Source organism: Paroedura picta, chromosome 9 (genome assembly GCF_049243985.1).
Source record: "Paroedura picta isolate Pp20150507F chromosome 9, Ppicta_v3.0, whole genome shotgun sequence".
Classification (NCBI taxonomy): domain Eukaryota; kingdom Metazoa; phylum Chordata; class Lepidosauria; order Squamata; family Gekkonidae; genus Paroedura; species Paroedura picta.
In genome coordinates, this window is record NC_135377.1 from 47,229,173 (window position 1) to 47,248,210 (window position 19,038).

At 40.9% G+C, this 19,038-nt stretch overlaps 1 protein-coding gene across 3 annotated transcripts in view; it reads right to left on the reverse strand.

Moving 5' to 3' along the window:
- Nucleotides 1-19,038, reverse strand: part of MYOM1 (myomesin 1) — a 93,565-nt gene that overhangs the window by 38,825 nt on the left and 35,702 nt on the right. For all 3 annotated transcript variants that reach the window (XM_077352667.1, XM_077352666.1, XM_077352668.1), the window contains 6 exons: nt 9,043-9,131; nt 8,737-8,799; nt 7,598-7,762; nt 6,480-6,641; nt 3,433-3,574; nt 1,279-1,478 (listed from right to left, as the gene is read on the reverse strand). In XM_077352667.1, coding sequence (XP_077208782.1) covers nt 1,279-1,478; nt 3,433-3,574; nt 6,480-6,641; nt 7,598-7,762; nt 8,737-8,799; nt 9,043-9,131 — 821 coding nt within the window. The remainder of the gene's footprint in view (nt 1-1,278; nt 1,479-3,432; nt 3,575-6,479; nt 6,642-7,597; nt 7,763-8,736; nt 8,800-9,042; nt 9,132-19,038) is intronic.

Here is a 19,038-nt window from a genome sequence, read left to right on the forward strand (position 1 = left end):
TTTAGAAATTGTTTGCATGTTTATAGTCAATACAAACTGTTAGCTAGCTCAGAACTGAAGGATTTCCTGAATTTTTGCTCAGTTACATTTATCTCAGTACGTAAATGTATCAGGGATTATTGAATAACTCTTAGTTTCACAAATTCTGATAACTGCCTCAATCCTATCTCAATGATAATTGCCCAATTAATTAAGCATCTGAACTCTAGCTAAATCTTCCTGACAATTAAACCCCACCTTCTAACCTCTTTCTAATTTATGTATAGTTGAAGAAATGTTGCCCTATTGCCCTATGCCCCCCCGCAGGGCTTTACGCTCTGTGGGTGAGAATTTATTCGTCGTTCCCGGCCTGAGAGAGGCACGCCTGGCCTCGACCAGGGCCAGGGCCTTTTCGGTCCTGGCCCTAACCTGGTGGAATGAGCTCCCGGGTGAGCTGCAGGACCTTGCTGCCTTCTGCAGGGCGTGCAAAACGGAATTCAACCAGGTATATGGTTGAGGCCAGGTTAGTGCAGGAAGAGCAATTGGGGTCCCCCTGTTGCCAGCAATGGACAACATCTCTCCACTCTCCTCCCTCTAGTAGATCAATAGGGGGATTGAGGGTTCCACCATCTTTATTTGATTGTTGCTGTTATAGTCCTTTTAATGGGGGTTTTAATGGGTTTTAGTTGGACATATGTAAACCGCCACGAGCCTTTGGGAGTAGCGGTCAATAAATTGAAGAAATAAATAAATGAAGAAGAAAAGCTTAGGTGCTCCACACACATGCATACATGTATTTCTTAGATTTCTGATTTATTTCTTTGATTTCTGAGCTGACCCAGCCTCAGGATGGCTTACAAGTATAATAATCAACATACATTTGAACAATGACAAAGCAAATACCGGTAAAGAGAACTCTGAGACCAAGACAATGCTGCCTGTCACAACTTAGCATGTTTCTATTAATGTCATGGAATATTCTGCAGACATGAGAATCAAAAGAGAATACTTCAGTACCATATCAACATTACACAGGCCTCAAAAATATGAAGATTTCAGATTAGGGCTCTGTAGATGCTTGACACTACAAATAAATTAAACATAAATATTCCATGACTGCAGCTAGACACACAAGAAAATATTATGAAGAATATTTAAGGAATTTTCCTTTTGCTGAACCGTACTCTAAGTTTGCATTGATATTACTCCCTCTAGTGGGATGTTCTTGAGTTAACTGTCAACATCTTCCCAAAATGAAACTTTCAAATTCAAGGTAAGATGTAAGAGGAAGGCACTTACTTCTAAGCCTAGCCCTATCAGCAGGGTCCAGTGCTGCCACAGGCTCTGAAACACGGGATGGAATGCTTATTCCAGTATTATTCACAGCTCTGACACGGAATATGTAGGAGCGCCCTTCTATTAATCCTGTGACAGGGAAGCGAGCAAACTTTACTGGTGTCTCATTGCACTGTGACCAGTGGGTAGTGCCAACTTCGCACCTGGAAAGGAAATTAAGAATAGTTCACCAGCACAAAAAAATAGTGATTGTATCCCCAAAGTTTATTTATTTATTTCATATTTATATTCCACCCTTCCCGCAAGGGGAAGTTGCCCAGCTACTTGTTCAGATGGTGGACTAGTTAGTCTATGCAATATCTAGTGCTGCTTTTTTGTTTTAAAAAATCTGCCAGTACTTATAGGTTTTCATGAATTTCACCAATTTCTCCCTTTAGAAATTGGGAGAGCCCCCTCCACTATCTCCTGTAAATTACAGCCATGTAACGGTTTGCAAACACACACGCACAAAATCACACACATACACACCTTTAAATACTCAGATCAACTAACTGTAGCCAAACATGCCAGGGACTACTTAATAGAGTTAACTTTCAGACTTTATTAACTTAAACAGCATATAAAATGTAATCATGTCAATGGAACTATTTATAAAGTTTAGGAGTCTATCCTGGGTATATGAATATTCAAATTGTGTTCGCTAAGGTTTTATGTAATTAACTATACTATATGATTAAGACTTAGGAAAAAGGAAACATTAGTAATTAAGTAAAAGTATCTAATAATATATGAAAGGTCATCTTGCTATCTAGTTTTCATTGCTGAACTATTGTTGACGGAATCTTTATATGGATGCTCCCCCCATTCCCCTGTTCAAAGTTTTCTTTGTAAACCTACAATATCATTTCCAATTGCCTCCTTAATTTTTTCTTGAATAGTCCCTTTGTATCTGCCTCTTCTCAGACAGCTCCAGGTATCATCATCCATTAAATTGCAGGAAATACACTGAAGATACATAGAGCAGGAGTGATGGTCATTGCTGTTTTTCAAGTGAGTGCACTCATACAATACACTGGGAGGTAAATGTGTACTTGTAATGTTCATAATTTGCCTTAATTGCCCCAGACCAAAAAAGCTGCAAGCTAAACCAGCAGGCTATCATCAGTGGGAATAGAGAAAGCCACATCTAGGTTAGAAGGCATGGAAGATAAGGCTGGTTACATTGACAATAAGGTATTAGGTTTATAGCACTATTAAAGCAGATGAAAGAAAAGAGAGGCCTATAATGCACGGCGGCTGAAACGGCGACATGTAGAACGCAGAGGAGGAAGAAGCGAAGCAAACCACTTATGCACAGGACATAACGCAATGGCAGCAAAACCCAGAGTATCCGATTATGCATGCGGCTACTCTGGAGCCGCTTCTGGTTGTACCCTGGTCCTGGGAAGCTCCACTTTGGCACGGAGGGGAAGGTCCGCATTCGGGGTGGAATGGCGTCACCTAAAATCACCGATAACGCACGGCGCCGGCTGCAACTGGCCACAAATTCGGTGCATGTCGACGAAAAAGCTGTGTTAGCGAAACGCAGAAGAAAGCGGAGCTTCCGGGTAACCAGGGCACAACCAGAAGCCGTGACGGTGTCACCACATGCATAATCGGTTACTCTGGGTTTTGCCGCCATTGCATCCCGTCCCATGCATAAGCGGTTTGCTTCGCGTCTTCCCCCTCCGCGTTTTCCATGTGACCCGAAATCGCCATTTCGGCGACCGTGCATAATAGGCCCTTCTTCTGCATCTCGCTAACACTAACTGTTCCCTGTGCATACACAATCATGCAGGCGTAGAACATGGATAGGGACTTTGTACTATTGTACATAGTGTGTACTGTCTGTTACTGTAAGTATTGCCCTACTATGTTAGTTCTGCATTGTTTAATGTGTAGTTTTAAAACTTCTGCTTTGTTTCAGATCTGTTTCTGTTTGTTTTCAGTTCTTTGATTGTTTCCAGATTTCTGCAATCCAAATTTGATTACATTATTTATTAGCTATCGTATACTGTGGATTGCATTGTCTAACGCTATTTAATCTATCTTTGTATCAGTAAGACAGCAGACTCAGTAACATAAATAAATACATAACAGTCTAGCATAAATACTGACTTATCAATGAAATATCCTAAAATGGGACTTCCCCCATCAACGGCTGGTTGTTTCCAAGAGATAATAACATAGTCCTTATTAGCATCCAAACACTTCACATCCAGTGGGGATGCAGGGGCTCCTGGGATATCACCATCAGCATCTGCATAGATGGAGATACATGCTGAATAACAATAATTCCAATATATTTCTTTCATTTTAGGCCCAAAGTCAGATTCTACTTCTATAAACAACCAAAGTGGAAGTTCTTAATAGAATCATGACATGCATAGATTAAAATCTTTACTGATTTGTTAATAATCAGTATCTACCAAGTGTCCAAACAGATACATCAAATATAACCAAGTAACTATAGAGGCACCCTGCCCAAGCACTTTATCCCTCACGAGCCTCTGATAGAACAGAATTCCCCATGCTGTTTTAATGGTGTTTCAATAACTAATTAAACGTGGTTGCAATTAATTTTTAATCATTTGACTATTGATAATGTTTTAATGTATTCTTATGATGTAAACCACCCTGAGCCCCCAGGACGGGTGATATAGAAACCCAATAAATAAATATTAAATATTAAGAATTCAAGGAAGTCTTATCAAGGCTTATGAGGAAAGCTTTGCAGGCTTATAGGACTCCCTCCTAATTTGCATATAGTTTTCTATCATAGTGCTGTGCACTCAACTGAAGGTAAGGATAGGAGGAAATTTTGCAGACTTCCCAAGAATTCTCTGTAAATATTTGCCCAGTTTAACGCTTTGTAACATAAAAGTACGAATGCTGGAATGATCTAGTAAAATCCTTACAGAAAGTTAATAATAGATTGCTTATATAATATTTTGATTTTAGCTGATTCAGTAGAGCCTTCTTTTGCCTCTGTGAGATTGCCAATATACAAGCCCCTGGGAATTTTCTATAATTTGTGACCACATCTACTTTGGTCATGTTTTGCAGGGTGGGGGTAGGAGGTGAGTAGCCATGCATCCCTAGGCGCTGCTGAAGACGGCAAAGTGGCGCCATTATGATCTGGTCAGTCAGCCAAGAATTTGAAGACCTCCAGCACTGGCATGTTTCTTTTCAGCTGCCTCCAGCAGCTGAGACTGATATAGGGTGGCTGCATAAGCCAGTGAAATGTGATCACACCATATGCTTATTCGAAAGACTTTCAAGTACTTGTTCAAGAGACTTTATCTCCATGAAAAACTATACAATGCATTCCTTGTACAAAAAAACTTGAATAAGTTATCAAGAGAAAAAAAACAATTGTTCATTTAATTTTAAAGCTTAGGTTTTTGTAAGTTTAAGTTTCCACTAGCATATATTTTTACTTATTTACAGTGTTGATTGATTGCCATTACATATATAAAACTAGAATTTAAGCACGCTGTACCCAAAATACAACGGGTGCTAGCAGCCCTCCTTGGGCCCCCCCATCCCCTCCTTGCAACGAAGCCCTCTCCCATGGCCACCTCCCGCCCCAGGCTCCCAGCTTTGCGACAGGGAAAGGAGCAGGCCCGCCGCGTCTCCCCAGCTCCTTTCCCTGCCATGAAGCTTTGTCCCCCCAGCCCCCTCCTGTCTCCAATGTGCCGGCCCTGCTCCTTTCCCCACCCTGAAGCCTTTCCCCCGCCCCCATCCCACGTGAGACCCCGACTTTGGGGAAGAAAAGGAGCAGGGCCGGCACATCTCCTTTCCCCCCAGCCGCCTCCCTCTGGCTTCAGCAGCCCCCTTCCCCCAAAGCCCGCTGGCCCCCCCACCCCCCCGAGTCCACAGCTTTGTCGCGGGTTCAGAGCAGGCTGCACCGAAGCCTGCGGCGATGGCCCCACTGGCTGCCTCCCTCCCGGGCGAGTCCCCAGCTTAGGGCCGAGTCCTGGCAGGCTCCCTCCCCGGCGTTCCCCCAGCTTCTGTGAGGGCTGCGGAGCTCCGATGGCCGCAAGGAAGGCTCCGCTGCCCGGGCACCTAACTGGCATGTCCGCGGCAGTTGAGTGAAGGTGGGGAACTTTGTGGGGTGGGTAGTATGGGGTATGTGGGCGGGTTGGGAAGCGCTTTGCACCTTCCGACTGGCCCCTCCGCTTGTCTGTCCAGGGCCAAGGGGCCAATCGTTGGCCCCTCCATCCCGGACTGAGCCCACCCCCACCCCCTTAGCCTTTTATTTATACCACAGAGTGGTGTAAAGATGCTTGAGACATCTTACAGCACTAAAATAGAATAATTTGAAAAATCAAACTATAATGTTATTTGGGCTCCAGTAGACTTGATCTCATTGTAGTTTGTTGCAGTATCAGTGAAATTGAGGTCAAAATTACATTTTGCAAGCCAAATGCAGGGTTATCAAGGCATTCATAATGTTAATGTAGGGATGGGAGATGTTGCTGGGGGCAATGTAAGTGTACAAGAAACTGTCTCCCTGCCCCCATTTTTTACATCCAACCAGATGAAGACTTCTGGAGAACTCAAAAGCTTGAACACTGTTTTGTGTTGTTTTGGATTATCTTAATAAAATGTATTACAGGGATTTGTGCATGGAAACTTTTTTCTGTCTTTTGACACAGTCAGAATAGTTTAACAGTGGCATCGACTACCTAAGCAGGTGATGAGCTCTCCCTCATTGACAGTCTTCAAGCAGCGGCTAGACAGATACTTATCATGGATGGTTTAGGCTGATCCTGCGTTGAGCAGGGGGTTGGACTAGATGTCATGTATGGCTTCTTCCAGCTCTATGGTTCTATGATTCTAAAATCTAAACTCACATGTCATTTGGAATAAGGAGAGTCAAGAGCAGTGCTCATTTTCCAAGATGCTTGCTCTTTGTAACTCTAATTTATACAAAGCAAATTAAACTAATTCACTGGATATAGGAATACAGGAAGCTGCATTATACAATGTCAGAATCTTGAAAGCATGCACAATGTGTTATGTAGTTGTAGATGATAAAAACTGTGGATTCTGGTTTTAGAAATTGATGTATATAATTCATTTTAAAATTATATATATATTTGGATCAGTGGGCATACTCCCATAATATCTGCTCTTTAATTGGATTCAACAAAACTTACCCCGAACAAAAACATAGGCACTGTACTGCTCATAGTAGTCTCCCATCACCACACGGAGGGTGTAAAGACCTTCATCCTCTTTGTTAGCATGAGTAAGGGTTAATGTAGCTCTTTCTCCACTCCAATGTGTCTTGACCCATTTTGATGGCATAATCAGTTCTCCTGTTAGAAAGATGTAACAAGAGTCCATTTCAATATATGTAGAGGTGTTTAACCTTAAACAATTTATTGTGTAAAGAAACTACCATAATAACTCAACTTCTTTTCTCATATGGAGTTAACCAGAGGGATTTCACAATTCTTACTCCTTGAACAAATTTGTAAGGGCTCTTGGGTAACCACCTGGTAGAGGAGCAAGAGAAGGGATCCTTGCTAAATGACAGTAATTGTATCTCAGGAAATAGCTAGTAAATATGTGTCATGTGACTGTGCAAAGCTGCCTAATACTGTGTCATTACATTGATCCATCTAGCTTAGTTTTGCCTAGTCTTGACTGGTGTAATGAAAAATAAATGGTTAATTCTTTAGCCCCACTTGAGAACCATAGGTGACAGGGGATTCTGTTGAGAGTGTCAGTTAAGCATGGCAGTTAAGAATGACAGTTGAGACTGTCATTCTTAACTGCCACACTTTTTTTCTTCAGAACTATTGGTTTTATTCATGTTGTTGTAAATGAAGATTTAATTGCTTTATTTATTTGTTTGTTTATTTATTTATTTTTGGGCTTATATACTGCTGCTCTCAGAGACTTGCGGTGATTTACAATAAAACAATAAAAACAATACAACCCCTAAAAATATTAATTGAATCATGGTTGCATTACATTAATTGCCTAAGATCTCTTTTTTCAAGGACTGGATGTCTTACTTAGGCATACCCAGTTCCCCCAAATAACCTAATGGCAAGTGTTCAGCAAGTGCAGGGTCTCCTTTCCACCTGCACTAAGATGACAATAACTTTGGAATGATATGAGTTACACAATGTGAACATTCATACCATAATTAATGCCGCTACAGGATTCTTCCACATGATACTGTATGTTCATTTTGGATCCACAGACACCTCCCGTTCACGTCATATTCAAAGTGCAATAAGTTCATCTTTCAACACATACTTACCATTTCTGTACCATTGGATCTCTGGTTGGAAACGTTTAATGTCAGGGTGAATTATAACTGTGCATCCCAGACTCATTGTCTCACCCTCTCTTCCAAAGGAAACCTCAAATTTATCAACAAAGTGAATCTCAAATCTGGAGGCATAGCCATGTGGAGTAACACCAACTGCAAAAGGAAAAATGTGTTTATTTCCTTTATCTTTAATCAAGGATTAATTATGCCAGAACAGAATTGCATAACTATTGCTGTCCTAGAAAAATCACCAAGCAGTCAGATTCATACATAAACAGAAATCCAAGAACATGTTTAAAATAAGAACCATCATAGGTGCACCAAGATACAAAAATCAACTTTGCTGAATTTGAATGAGTTTTGGATTCTTCTTGCACTGACTAAGATGATAGTGTGATGATTCAATAATCAAATTCTGTAGTAAAATGCAATATAATAGGAAGGCCAAAGCAATTCAACTGACAGTTTATGTCTAATCAGTTCTTACAATTACGAGCTTGGAGTCATAATGCAAGACTGCCAGATGAAGTAATGAAGTATTTAGCGATTTTAACAAAAGCCAGAAAGTTCTTCAGCAAACTATGTGTATGATTTCTCAACAAAAGCATTAAGTGGTGTTATACTTGATAGAAGAAAAAGAGTTTGCTGCTTCTAGACCCATTATGCACGGGGGTTTTAGCGCACATTCGGGGTGGAATGGCAGCAACTAAAATCACGGATAACGCACGGAGCCGGCTGCAACCGGCTGCAGCTTCGGTGCATGCCGCCGAAAAAGCCGCGTCAGTGAAACGCGGAAGAAAGCGCAGCTTCCGGGTGAGCGGGGCGCAACCAGAAGCGGCGCCCGGATCGGCGCGTGCATAATCGGTTACTCTGGGTTTTGCCGCCGTCGCGCCCCGCCCCGTGCATAACCGGTGTGCGTCGCGTCTTCCCCCTCCGCGTTTTCCACGTGACCCGAAATCGCCGTTTCGGCGGCCGTGCATAATGGGCCCTATTGAAGAAAAGTGTCATTACTGGTCCTCATTCTCCCTGAAAACAGTATAATTTTTGAAGTATAATGTTCCTAAATAATACTCGCAGAAGATTTGTAATGATTCATCCACACAGCAATTGATCAGTTATCAACTTACAGCTGATGGGTAGGGTGACAGTTCCAGCATGGAAACAAGTTTCATCATACTCTCCTTTGTATCCTACGAAAGAAAAGGGCAAGAGCTGTAATTCCTCATCACTTCATAGTCAGTGGCATTTTGCTGCCAGTTTGTAGAAGGTTGTAACTTTGTAATTGTATTTTATGTAGTTTTAATCTTCTGTAAACCTCCATGAGATGGCAGGGTCCGGGAGTGGCAGATAATAAATAATAAATAAAATAAATAAATGGAATTTTTACATGCAATTCAGAAAAACCCCAATAGATGCAGTTCTGGCAAACCTACTCTTTACCACCAGTGAAGCATAGGCTGAAAGCTCTCCTTTTACATTCATGGCAGAAGCACGATACTGAGCAGTGTCTTCAAAATCACATCTGAAAAGGATGGAAGGATCAGGAATAATGTTAATACTACTCAAAAAGCAATATTTTTATTAATATTTTAAAATAAATAATGTCTCCCAAAATTGCTAGGCAAGAGATTTCTCAGTGGGGACAAACTTGTTTGTTATCCCACAGGATAGCTCATTCAGCTAAATGAAAATATCAAACAAGGAGGACTTATATGGATTATATTGGTTATGATTATATTTTTATCCTATCCTTCTTACAAGAAGTATAGGGAGGCAGTCCCTGTCAGGGAAGTTAGAAGATAGAGAAGATAGATAGCCAACAGGCTAAGTTGGTACCTAGTATACTTTAACCACTATACTAGACTCACTTTACTTATTTTAAAGGAAAGAGTGATAGACCTTCTAGTAGTTTTTATAAATTAAACTAGGGCCACAAGAGACAACAATGTTACAAAATGATGCACATGATTTAATATTGGATTAATGGCATGGATTCATTTATTTAACACTCATCACATGGCTATTTCTTTACATATAACATTATAATAATTTTCCCATTTCCCCACTCCTTCTGACAGTCTTACCCACAGTGCATGCATGCAAACATAACCCTTACCCACACGTTATCAAAATTAATTATGTCTCCAGGAAAAAGGAAGGCATATAAATATTTTAAATAAATAAAATTAGCATAGATTTTTTTATTTTTATAACTGACTTCAAATTTCACACAAATTTGTTGGCTTTTTAAAAGTCTATTTAGTAGAGGCCAGGTGCCAGCCAAGTCTTTTAGAACTATAGGATGGTAGCAGGGATATAAAGGAGAATACAGCAAAGTAGTTAGAGAGCTGGTAAAAGGGAGTGTTATTGAAGGGTTCAACAGAGACAAAAGAAAAGCAGCTGTTAAGGATTCATCTTTTAGTTCTTTCAGCCTTACCTCAGGTTCTTAATACTTCCTCTTGGGAACAAATTTCTCCACTAAAGCAGTTTCTTGTGCACCTGTTTTTTCTTCATGGATCAGTGTGTTTCAGTTTATGGGACAGGGTGGTGCTTTGACTGTGAAGTGTAGGCTAGGTGCTGATTGCTCCAGGGAAATGTTTGGCAGTGGTCTTACATCCTACTCACACATATACTCCAAGCTTAATTCTTAAAATATGTATTGATTTTATTGGGAACTCTAATATTGTGCGCTGTCTTTGTATAGTAAGAGGGCATAAAAGATGTGCTCAGTACAAGAGATTCTCTGAAATTCATTTGAGGAAACGTAGGCAGAGACATAACCAGGGTGAAACTAGTAGGAGCGGTACTTTAATCGAAGCAGTTTCCCCTCCCCCCACTAAGAATCCCAATGGGCTTTTAAACTTGTTGCAGTTCCATTTTAAATTATCCAAATTCTACACATCTGACTCATACAACTTTGCCACCCAAGACTCCTCTTATTAAGTTGATGTGATCACTTCAACATCCTCATTTAGCTACTACGACTATGCATGCAGCAAGATGTTTAAAGGAGATATAGTGTAACTTAAAGTTTTTATTGGTTTAAGAAAGGGGTTCATTATAAGTTGGTAAAAACTTTGTAGCTAGAAATTAAGTGTGCTTGCTAAATCATTGTGTACATTTCTGATGCTAGGACACTATAAATATATTTAGACGTTGTCACAAGGTTATGGAAATCTTGGCTGGTTATCAGTCATCATAAATTTTCCATTAATTTCTTTGAAACCTCAACTGGAAATATGGCAGCGCTATCAAACATGGAAGGCTGGCTACAATGTTTTATGAAGGGTATGTATTTATATTAAGTGAGTGCAGAATAGACTACTGTTTTTTGCATATTGTATGGCAATAGATTTAAACTGCTGATTCATTTTCACTGTTTTTCTGTGCCCATACAGTCCAACCATTTTGAAATATTCCATCTCTCCAGGATTGTTTTGAAGGGATAGGCTTGAGAGGCCACAGTAGGGAAAGGACGCTGCATATGATGTGATACTTGGGTTCCAAGCCAGCACTTGCAGAGCTCCTCACGCCATAATGGACTGATCTAGTCAATGTTATTTTTGTATATATATATATCCATAAGGGAAATTTTATTAGTTTTAAAAAATTACATGGATAATGAACTGTCAATATAATCCCTGACTAAGTCAACTTATAAGGGTAAAACATACATCAAAAGAAGCCCTAAGGCTCTGATGAAAGAACTATTGCAAGGAACCCAGGAATGTAAATAAAGCCACATCTGGCAGAGGGACAACATTGGCCTGAAAGATGCATTTAACTTCACTGTTAGTGTCTATTAAGTGCTTAAAAGGCTACGTTCTAGTTAGTGGGGGGAAATTATTTTCTAATTCTGCTTTCAGAGTAAGATTACAATCTACCATGAAGACAAGATAAGGGTGAAAATATGATTATGGTTGCTAATTGAATAGCCAGCCTGCTAATAATGGTGCTGTTGAAATGGGGAGGAGGGAATTTGGCTTTTAATTGTGAGTCGTAAATGTGATATCAGTATTATATGTGAATGTTTTTTAAGAGTTCAGACATGCAAATTAATGAGGATTCAAGGAAGTAGCAGTGTCCAGAGGTGATGGAATGGATCACACCACTACACACTATAGGTGGGAGATTCCAGCTTTCAGTATTCCCTTTATACCCCATGCTAATATAAACTTACAGAACAAAGGAAAAGATTCTGTCTGTTCTCTTTGGTTCCTGTGCCAGTGTATGTGTACAAGGAACTTTTAACAGAGGAGCATTCCAAAATACAATCACTTGAAGCTATCATAACTGAACCAGACCACTTGTCTATCAATGTCAGTGTATTTTCTATTTAAATTGTACAGCAGCTCTCTGAAGTTTCAGGTAGAGGTATTTGACATCACTATTACATGACCCTTTTATCAAGCTATCAAACTAACCCAGGACCTGCTGCATCCAAAGCAGATGTTCTGTCCCAGCACAGACTTGTTTAGCCCTTTAACAGAGCTTTTAAAAAATAACTGAGGTATGGCTCAGCTTCTAAGGGAAGCTGCAGAGGGTATGATTCTTGCTGGATTGTGATTTTGTACCAATGTGACAAGAAGATGGGAAGGGCAATGCCAGCAGCAATCTGTGTAGGAATAGGCATGATGGATACAATCCTCACACACTTTCATAGCATTCAGTACTGCATGCGCAGCCAGTTGGCTTTTCTGGCCTCTCTGTGGAACTAGCCATTCTCCTACATGGATAAACCAGGTCCTAGCCACAAGCATAAACGACGTTTGTGTGTCAACTGCTGGAAGCATCTTCTTAACGTCTGGCAAATGGTCCAAGAAACCCTGCTTCCTGTTGTATCATTGGTAATCCCCAGGGCTGGCAATGTTTGTGGATCACGGATCAAATCCCAGCAGTACTTCATAGAATTCTTTTTTACCTTCATTTCCACTCTTGGGGGGGGGCACAATAAGTGTATGATTACTTTAGAGAAAAACCTTGGGAGACCCTGCAAGTGGAAATCATTGGCCTCAATTATATACTCAGATACAGTTATACCCTGGATGAGCCAGAAAGCTCAGAAGAATGATTTTAGCTTCAGGCTATAATAACGAGCTCTGAATCACCTGGCTCTCATACAACCATTTGGGGCATGGAATCAGGCATAATGCTTGCCTGCTCTTTGCAGAGAGAAACACCAGTGCCCAGGTTTCCTTTTGCAATCAGCCACATGGACTGGACTTTAATTCATTATCATGAGTACTAAACCCCTTGGCAAGTAGTGTGAGAGACTGTACCCTGGCTGCTTTCACCTTTTCAGTCTGATGAAGAAAAGGTCAACTCCTTTATCATGCATTTTATTTAAAACATAAAGAAATAAATCATTTTTAAAAATCCAAATCACAGTTGTATGTCAACCGAAACAAACAGGCTTGCTAACATCAGTTCACTCTTATTAATCAAACCTGGCTCATTAAAACAAATTCTGTTAACTGATGTCAAATTGACTATTCTTATCATCAAAATAAACTTACAAAGCAGTAGATGTGGAAAGAACCTACAGTTCTATCCTAAACAGTGTTACGGTCTTCTGTAAGCCCACTGAAGGTTGTGGGCTTAGAAGGGGGTCACTTGTGCCTCGGATTGCACCGTTAATGATTTGATGGGCAACTTACAATCATTCTGGTGGTTCTGTTAGAATTGCAGATAATATTCTAGCAGTACAACTTGTCAAAATCACTCTGAGAAGAAACAAATTATCGACAATAAATAGTTTTCCTTTGGAGCCTTGTAGTTTGCATATGCAAGTGCGTGGAAAAACTCACTTTTTAGTTTGTTGTGGGAGATCTACTGCCTTTCCTGACAGTATGTTTCTGCTATGGGGAAATCATATTTCCCAGCAATTAAAATGTAATTGTTGGGGGTAGGGATGGGATATGATTCTTCTCAAGTGGGTGCATCAACTGCAACGTGTAATGTTGTATACAGTGTGGTTGCAAAATAATTTTAGGGCCTGTGACAACACTGCTGCTGACAGTTTCATGCCCTATTACACCTGTGCTATCTTCAGAAGTAGAATACTCTGTTCTCATTAAAAGCAGAAAATACTGCACTGGCAATAATTCTTAGCACTTGAATGAATATATTCCTGTTTAAACTTCCCACTTCTTTTCTAATTTTAATTCAAAGTCCTGTACTCCCTCCTATCAGCCAGGAATATGCACTTTGCATTATGTTTTAAAAGGAAGTGAGTAAACTATCTCCCCTCCCCTTGTAACGTTATTCCCACTTTAGCAAGGCCCTGTTTCCATTTCATTGGGACTTGGTATTGTCATTGTTATCTGAGCTAATGCTAGGAGAAGGTGTGTGGAGACGGTTTGAGTTTGTTTTTTTGTAATCTACTAATCTCCTCTATATTCTCCATCTGTGTCCCCAGTCTTAGTGCTTCTTTGCACAATCAAAACATCTGTATGATAATCACTTCCTTGTAAGACCTAACATGCAACCTGCAACTCATCATTATGTCAGCTTTTCTTTCTCCCTTGTACTCCGCTTTCCCTCACATTTTACATTACAATCCCATCAGCTAATTTCCTGATAACTTAGTCAGAGCCCCTTTCAGTCATTACTATGGAAACAATCCTACCTCATGTACCAAAAAAGCATGCTAAATGTAATCATCCCTCTTTGTGCAGTAATAATTTTATAGAAACAAGGAAATATAAAATGTCCAACTTTGGAACATATAATTGGACAATATATGTTATTGATGTTCACATGTACCAAAGCATGAAAATATGCTTTGTTCATGAAAAATGGTGACCATGCTATAAAGATTCACCACAGGATTCCTTTATCTTCTTCTCAGCCGGGCAGCCCTTTCTCTTTCTTTGTTTTTTGTCTGTACCACCCAGTGCTTAAATGTGTATAGATATCTGCTGACCCAGTCTAGGGATCTGAGGGACTGACTAAAATCTTTATTCTGATAATAGCATATGAGAGGCTGATGGTAACTCAAAATGAACAAACTGTTTTATTGTACTCACTAGAAATTAAACCTGCTGTATGTAAAATACAGCAGGTGCTAGCTGCCCTCCTGGCAGGGCCCCGGGCCATGTAGGGCCCCTGGCCTCCCCCATTCCCCAGGACCCCGGCCTCAATGCAGGGAAAGGAGCAGCGGCCCTGCCCCATTCCCCGTGGTGAAGGCTTTTACCCCCAGCCCCCTCCCACCTGAGGCCCCGGCCTCAGGGCCGGGAAAGAAGCAGGGCCGGCGCGCCTACCCCTGTCCCTCACCCACCCAAGACTATCTCTTTCCTGCCCCTGAAGGCTCCCCCCACCCCTCTCTCACCTCCTGGCTTTGGGGCCGGGAAAGAAGAAAGGCCGGCGCGTGACAGATGCGACGGCCCAGCTCCTTCCCTGGCCGTGAAGCCCTCTCCCCCCTCCCAGCCCAGCTTCCCGAGGACCTCTGGGCCTACCGTGCCTCTCAGCAGCCAGCACAGGAACGGCTGCTGTGGGGCAAAGGTGGCCCACGTTCGGGGGTGGGCAGGTTGGGAGGTACTTTGCCGATTGGCCCCTCCACAATTGGGCCCTCCATTTGTCAGTTTGGGGCCAGGAGCAAATCATTGCTCCCCCCCATCCTGGACAGTGCCCACCCCTGAAGCCCTCATTGTTTTATTTATACCGCTCCCGCGGAGCGGTTTAAAGATGAGAGGAAATGGTCAGCCAACAGGAGTGAAATAACTTTATATAAATCTAAACAAATGCTATCTTATCACAAACACATTGGTTTTCAGTTATTTAGACAGGTTTTTATACCCGGAGAATAGAGATTTATTGGCAGTTTTTATTTCTATGAACAAGTATAAGCATCTTTGTTTTCAAGTACTTTGGGAGAAAGCAGGAAATTCACAAAAGTTCAGATTTCCCCCTCTTAACCACTTAATATGGATCACCCTCACCTCTCCTGTAGGAGCTATTTCTCTCACTGGATAGGGATCACTCCCCCCCCCCCATTTTCTAAGAGTTATTTCCATCAGACTTGAATGAGGATACATCTTGATCCTCTCAGTCTCTCAACTTTCCTTTCTAGTCAACTGTCATTTCATAACTGCTACTCATGGCACTCTCAGCTGTGGAATTCTGTTTGAATCCTTTGTCACTCAAGGTTCTCAAAGCAAGTCAAAGTATAAGCATTTACTTTCCATCACACATTAAGAAAATTGTGTGCAGCACCTATCCCTGAATGTGATCAAGGAATGTCCCAAGTGTAACAACCAAAAAGGGCTCAGAACTAACAGTTTCTATTTTCCCTCTGCTGTTGTGCTGGGCTAGCTAAATGTTACATACAGATCTGATGCAATGGCTTGGGATGCTTTTTTGATTTATTGGGAAGCAGCTTCTCTACAATTAAAAAAAAACTCTTGGGGATAGTTTTACGTGCCCACAACATGGCTTCTCTTGTATAGAATGCTCATATTCACAACTTTTGTTTTTCTTGCATCTGCCAAGTGGATATGACAGGAATCATGGTAGACTAATGATGCACCTGAGAACAAAAATATCCTTAATCGAAAAGACCCTGGCAGACAGTGCTCCACACTGAAGAAAGCTAACAGCTTATTTGGAATTTGCCAGCCTCACTATTGAATGTACCCCACTTATACAAACTATATTTGTGGGGTGGCATCCTTTAAATTAAGATGACTTTGCCCAGATGTACTATGATCTCAAAGATGCTCAAGCACTCCATAAAAAGTCCTTTTAATTCTTGTTGCCCATCACTAAGGAAAATATTATCAGTTGTATCATTATCTAGGTGAGACAATTTGAAGATTACTGGATTGGCTCTAACCTTGATCTCTGTGTAAATGAAATCTCTTTTCTAAATACTTATTTGGGAGGAAGGGGAAGAAAGAAAAGGAAGGAGAAAACAATAAGATCTCAGAAACTGCAGGAAATTTTTTCACATAATAATACACAAAACAGATACCTGAACAATGTATTTTAGCACTACTTTAACACTGATAGAAAGCTGTATACCAGCATTTAGATTGGGATGTAAGTATATAGATATGTGAATTCAAGTTTTCAAAAGTGAGACTTCAATACTTACTTAAAATATTTAAAGCTACTCTAAAATATCAGACAAAGTTTTTGTCCCTTACATAGACCAGTTTATATGCTAAAGAAAAGCACTTCTGTGCAATCTACAGAAGAAAACCACTATTAAGAGTTGCTTTATGTGCCTCCATGTTCTTACATCTGAATTTTTTGTCTTTGTCGGTACATCTAGTTTCATACCAAAGTTAATGGTAAAGGTGATATAATCTGGTAGAATCTAACATACATTTTGCCTGGCCTATAATCGAATTCACACATTAAATTTGCATTCCTATACATTGTTTTTTGGGGGTAATGGAAGTCAGCATGACTTACTTATGAATGAACATTAGCAAAAATGGGCTCTAAGAGTGTAGGTGATTTAATTTCAGGTACCCATGTATCATGAATAGTTTCAGCTGCCAACTCATAAGAAGGTTTCCCGTTAGATCACTGACTCTTCAATACACCATGTAAGCTAAATCATTTTATGCCATATCATCTGTAAATCACATTCTGTCTTTTAATGGACTCAGATCAAGTAGATTTGGTAGCTGTTCACAAACAAGTTGTTTTTATTGTCCCAGTGATCATTTAATCCAGATGCTGTCCAGGGCTACATTCCATAAACATGTACAACTTTTGTTCTTCTAGCAACATTATCCCAGAATATGTATCTTGCGCAATAGTGCTTGGTTTCCTTCTGGTCCCTGCAGCCATGGAAATCAAAATTTGTAAAGACCCCAACACCAACAGAGTCTGTTGCTTGTTTATAACCATACTCTGTTCAGAAACCTTTTTTCTTGTATCTGCCATTGTAAAGGCTAAAGATTGAGGGCCCTGCCTGAAATCAATATACTGTGTAATTGTAAGCAGAGATACATCCTTCTAAGCCCATAGGTCTCCCACCCATTTATTTAAAGAGAGCATGATGAGAGTGCTGAATCAATGAGCTCCTCCTAAAGGTTAGCCAGAATATGTAACACCATTGTGGTTTTGCAAAGACCCCAAGTCAAACACTGTCCATGTGCAGCAGATCTGATAAATTGTGCCTGTCTTCATTTAAATCAGGGGTAGTCAACCTGTGGTCCTCCAGATGTTCATGGACTACAATTCCCATGAGCCCCTGCCAGCAAATGCTGGCAGGGGCTCATGGGAATTGTAGTCCATGAACATCTGGAGGATCACAGGTTGACAACCCCTGATTTAAAGGGGTTTTGAAATACCATTTCTGCCAGAGACAATGCTTTTAAATTATGTCCTAATGATTCCTAAAAGATTGCAGGGTACCATTCTAAATTTGTTAATAGCAACTAGATTTCTATTTTCTGGATTCTGGAAACAAGCAACTTCTCCCAAGGAATTCAGGTTGGCTTACTAAAGTTAAAATAACAGCATTACAAAAATGCAATTACACAAAAAGACTAGAGAGACTATATAGTTAGAATGATCCATGTCCTGGGAGAAGACCAGTTATCAGGTCTTGGGGAATATATAAATGAATGAACTTAGAAGACAATAGCACTTCTTAGGACTAATGAACAGTTGGCCTTCATGTAAAAAATGAAAGAGCTGATTTTAAAGAGAAAGGCAAGAATTTCTAATGGATTACCTATAGAGAGGTTAAAAGTTTTGTAGACAAGTTGTTTTTTTAAATCAGATTTATAAATTCTCATTCAAAGTTATCATTCAAAGCTTAAGGGATTTCTAGGGGGAAACAAAGTTACAGTCATGACTTCTGTGAAGCTGCTTAAATCTAAACTCATAGATTAAGACTTGGTCCTTTAGCCCAGCAGTCCCCAACCTTTCTGTGGTCAGGGACCGCCTCCGGGGTGAGGGGAGAGCCAACGGTCTGGGCAAACGCGCACGTGCAGTTGCCACACATGCACGTTTTCACCACCAGGGGCGCAAACGTGAACGTGCAGCAACTGCGCATGCGCGTTTGTGTTGCCGGCGTGCGGGCGGCCACACTTGCCTCTTCCCTTCCCTCTTGTAGCGAAAAGCAAGCCAGGCCTGGCGATCCTCTCGCTGTGGTGGGGGGAGGCAGGTACAGCTGCCGTCGGCCCGGTACCGTGGCCTTCACGGACCAGTACCGGGCCTCAGACTGGGGGTTGATGACCCCCGCTTTAGTCTCTTAGCTTAGTCCGGTATTTTCTGAAAACAAGACTCAACAAAAATATAGGTTTGAACACTTTGTCTGACAAAGTGTGCTGTGCACATAGAATCTTACACCTTGAATAAAACTTAGTTGGTCTTAAAGTTGCCGCTGAACTTAGCATAATTATGCTTAGTTTAATTATGGCAGAAATGGCTTGAGGAGGAGGTAGCAAGGCTGTCAAATCTAGCAT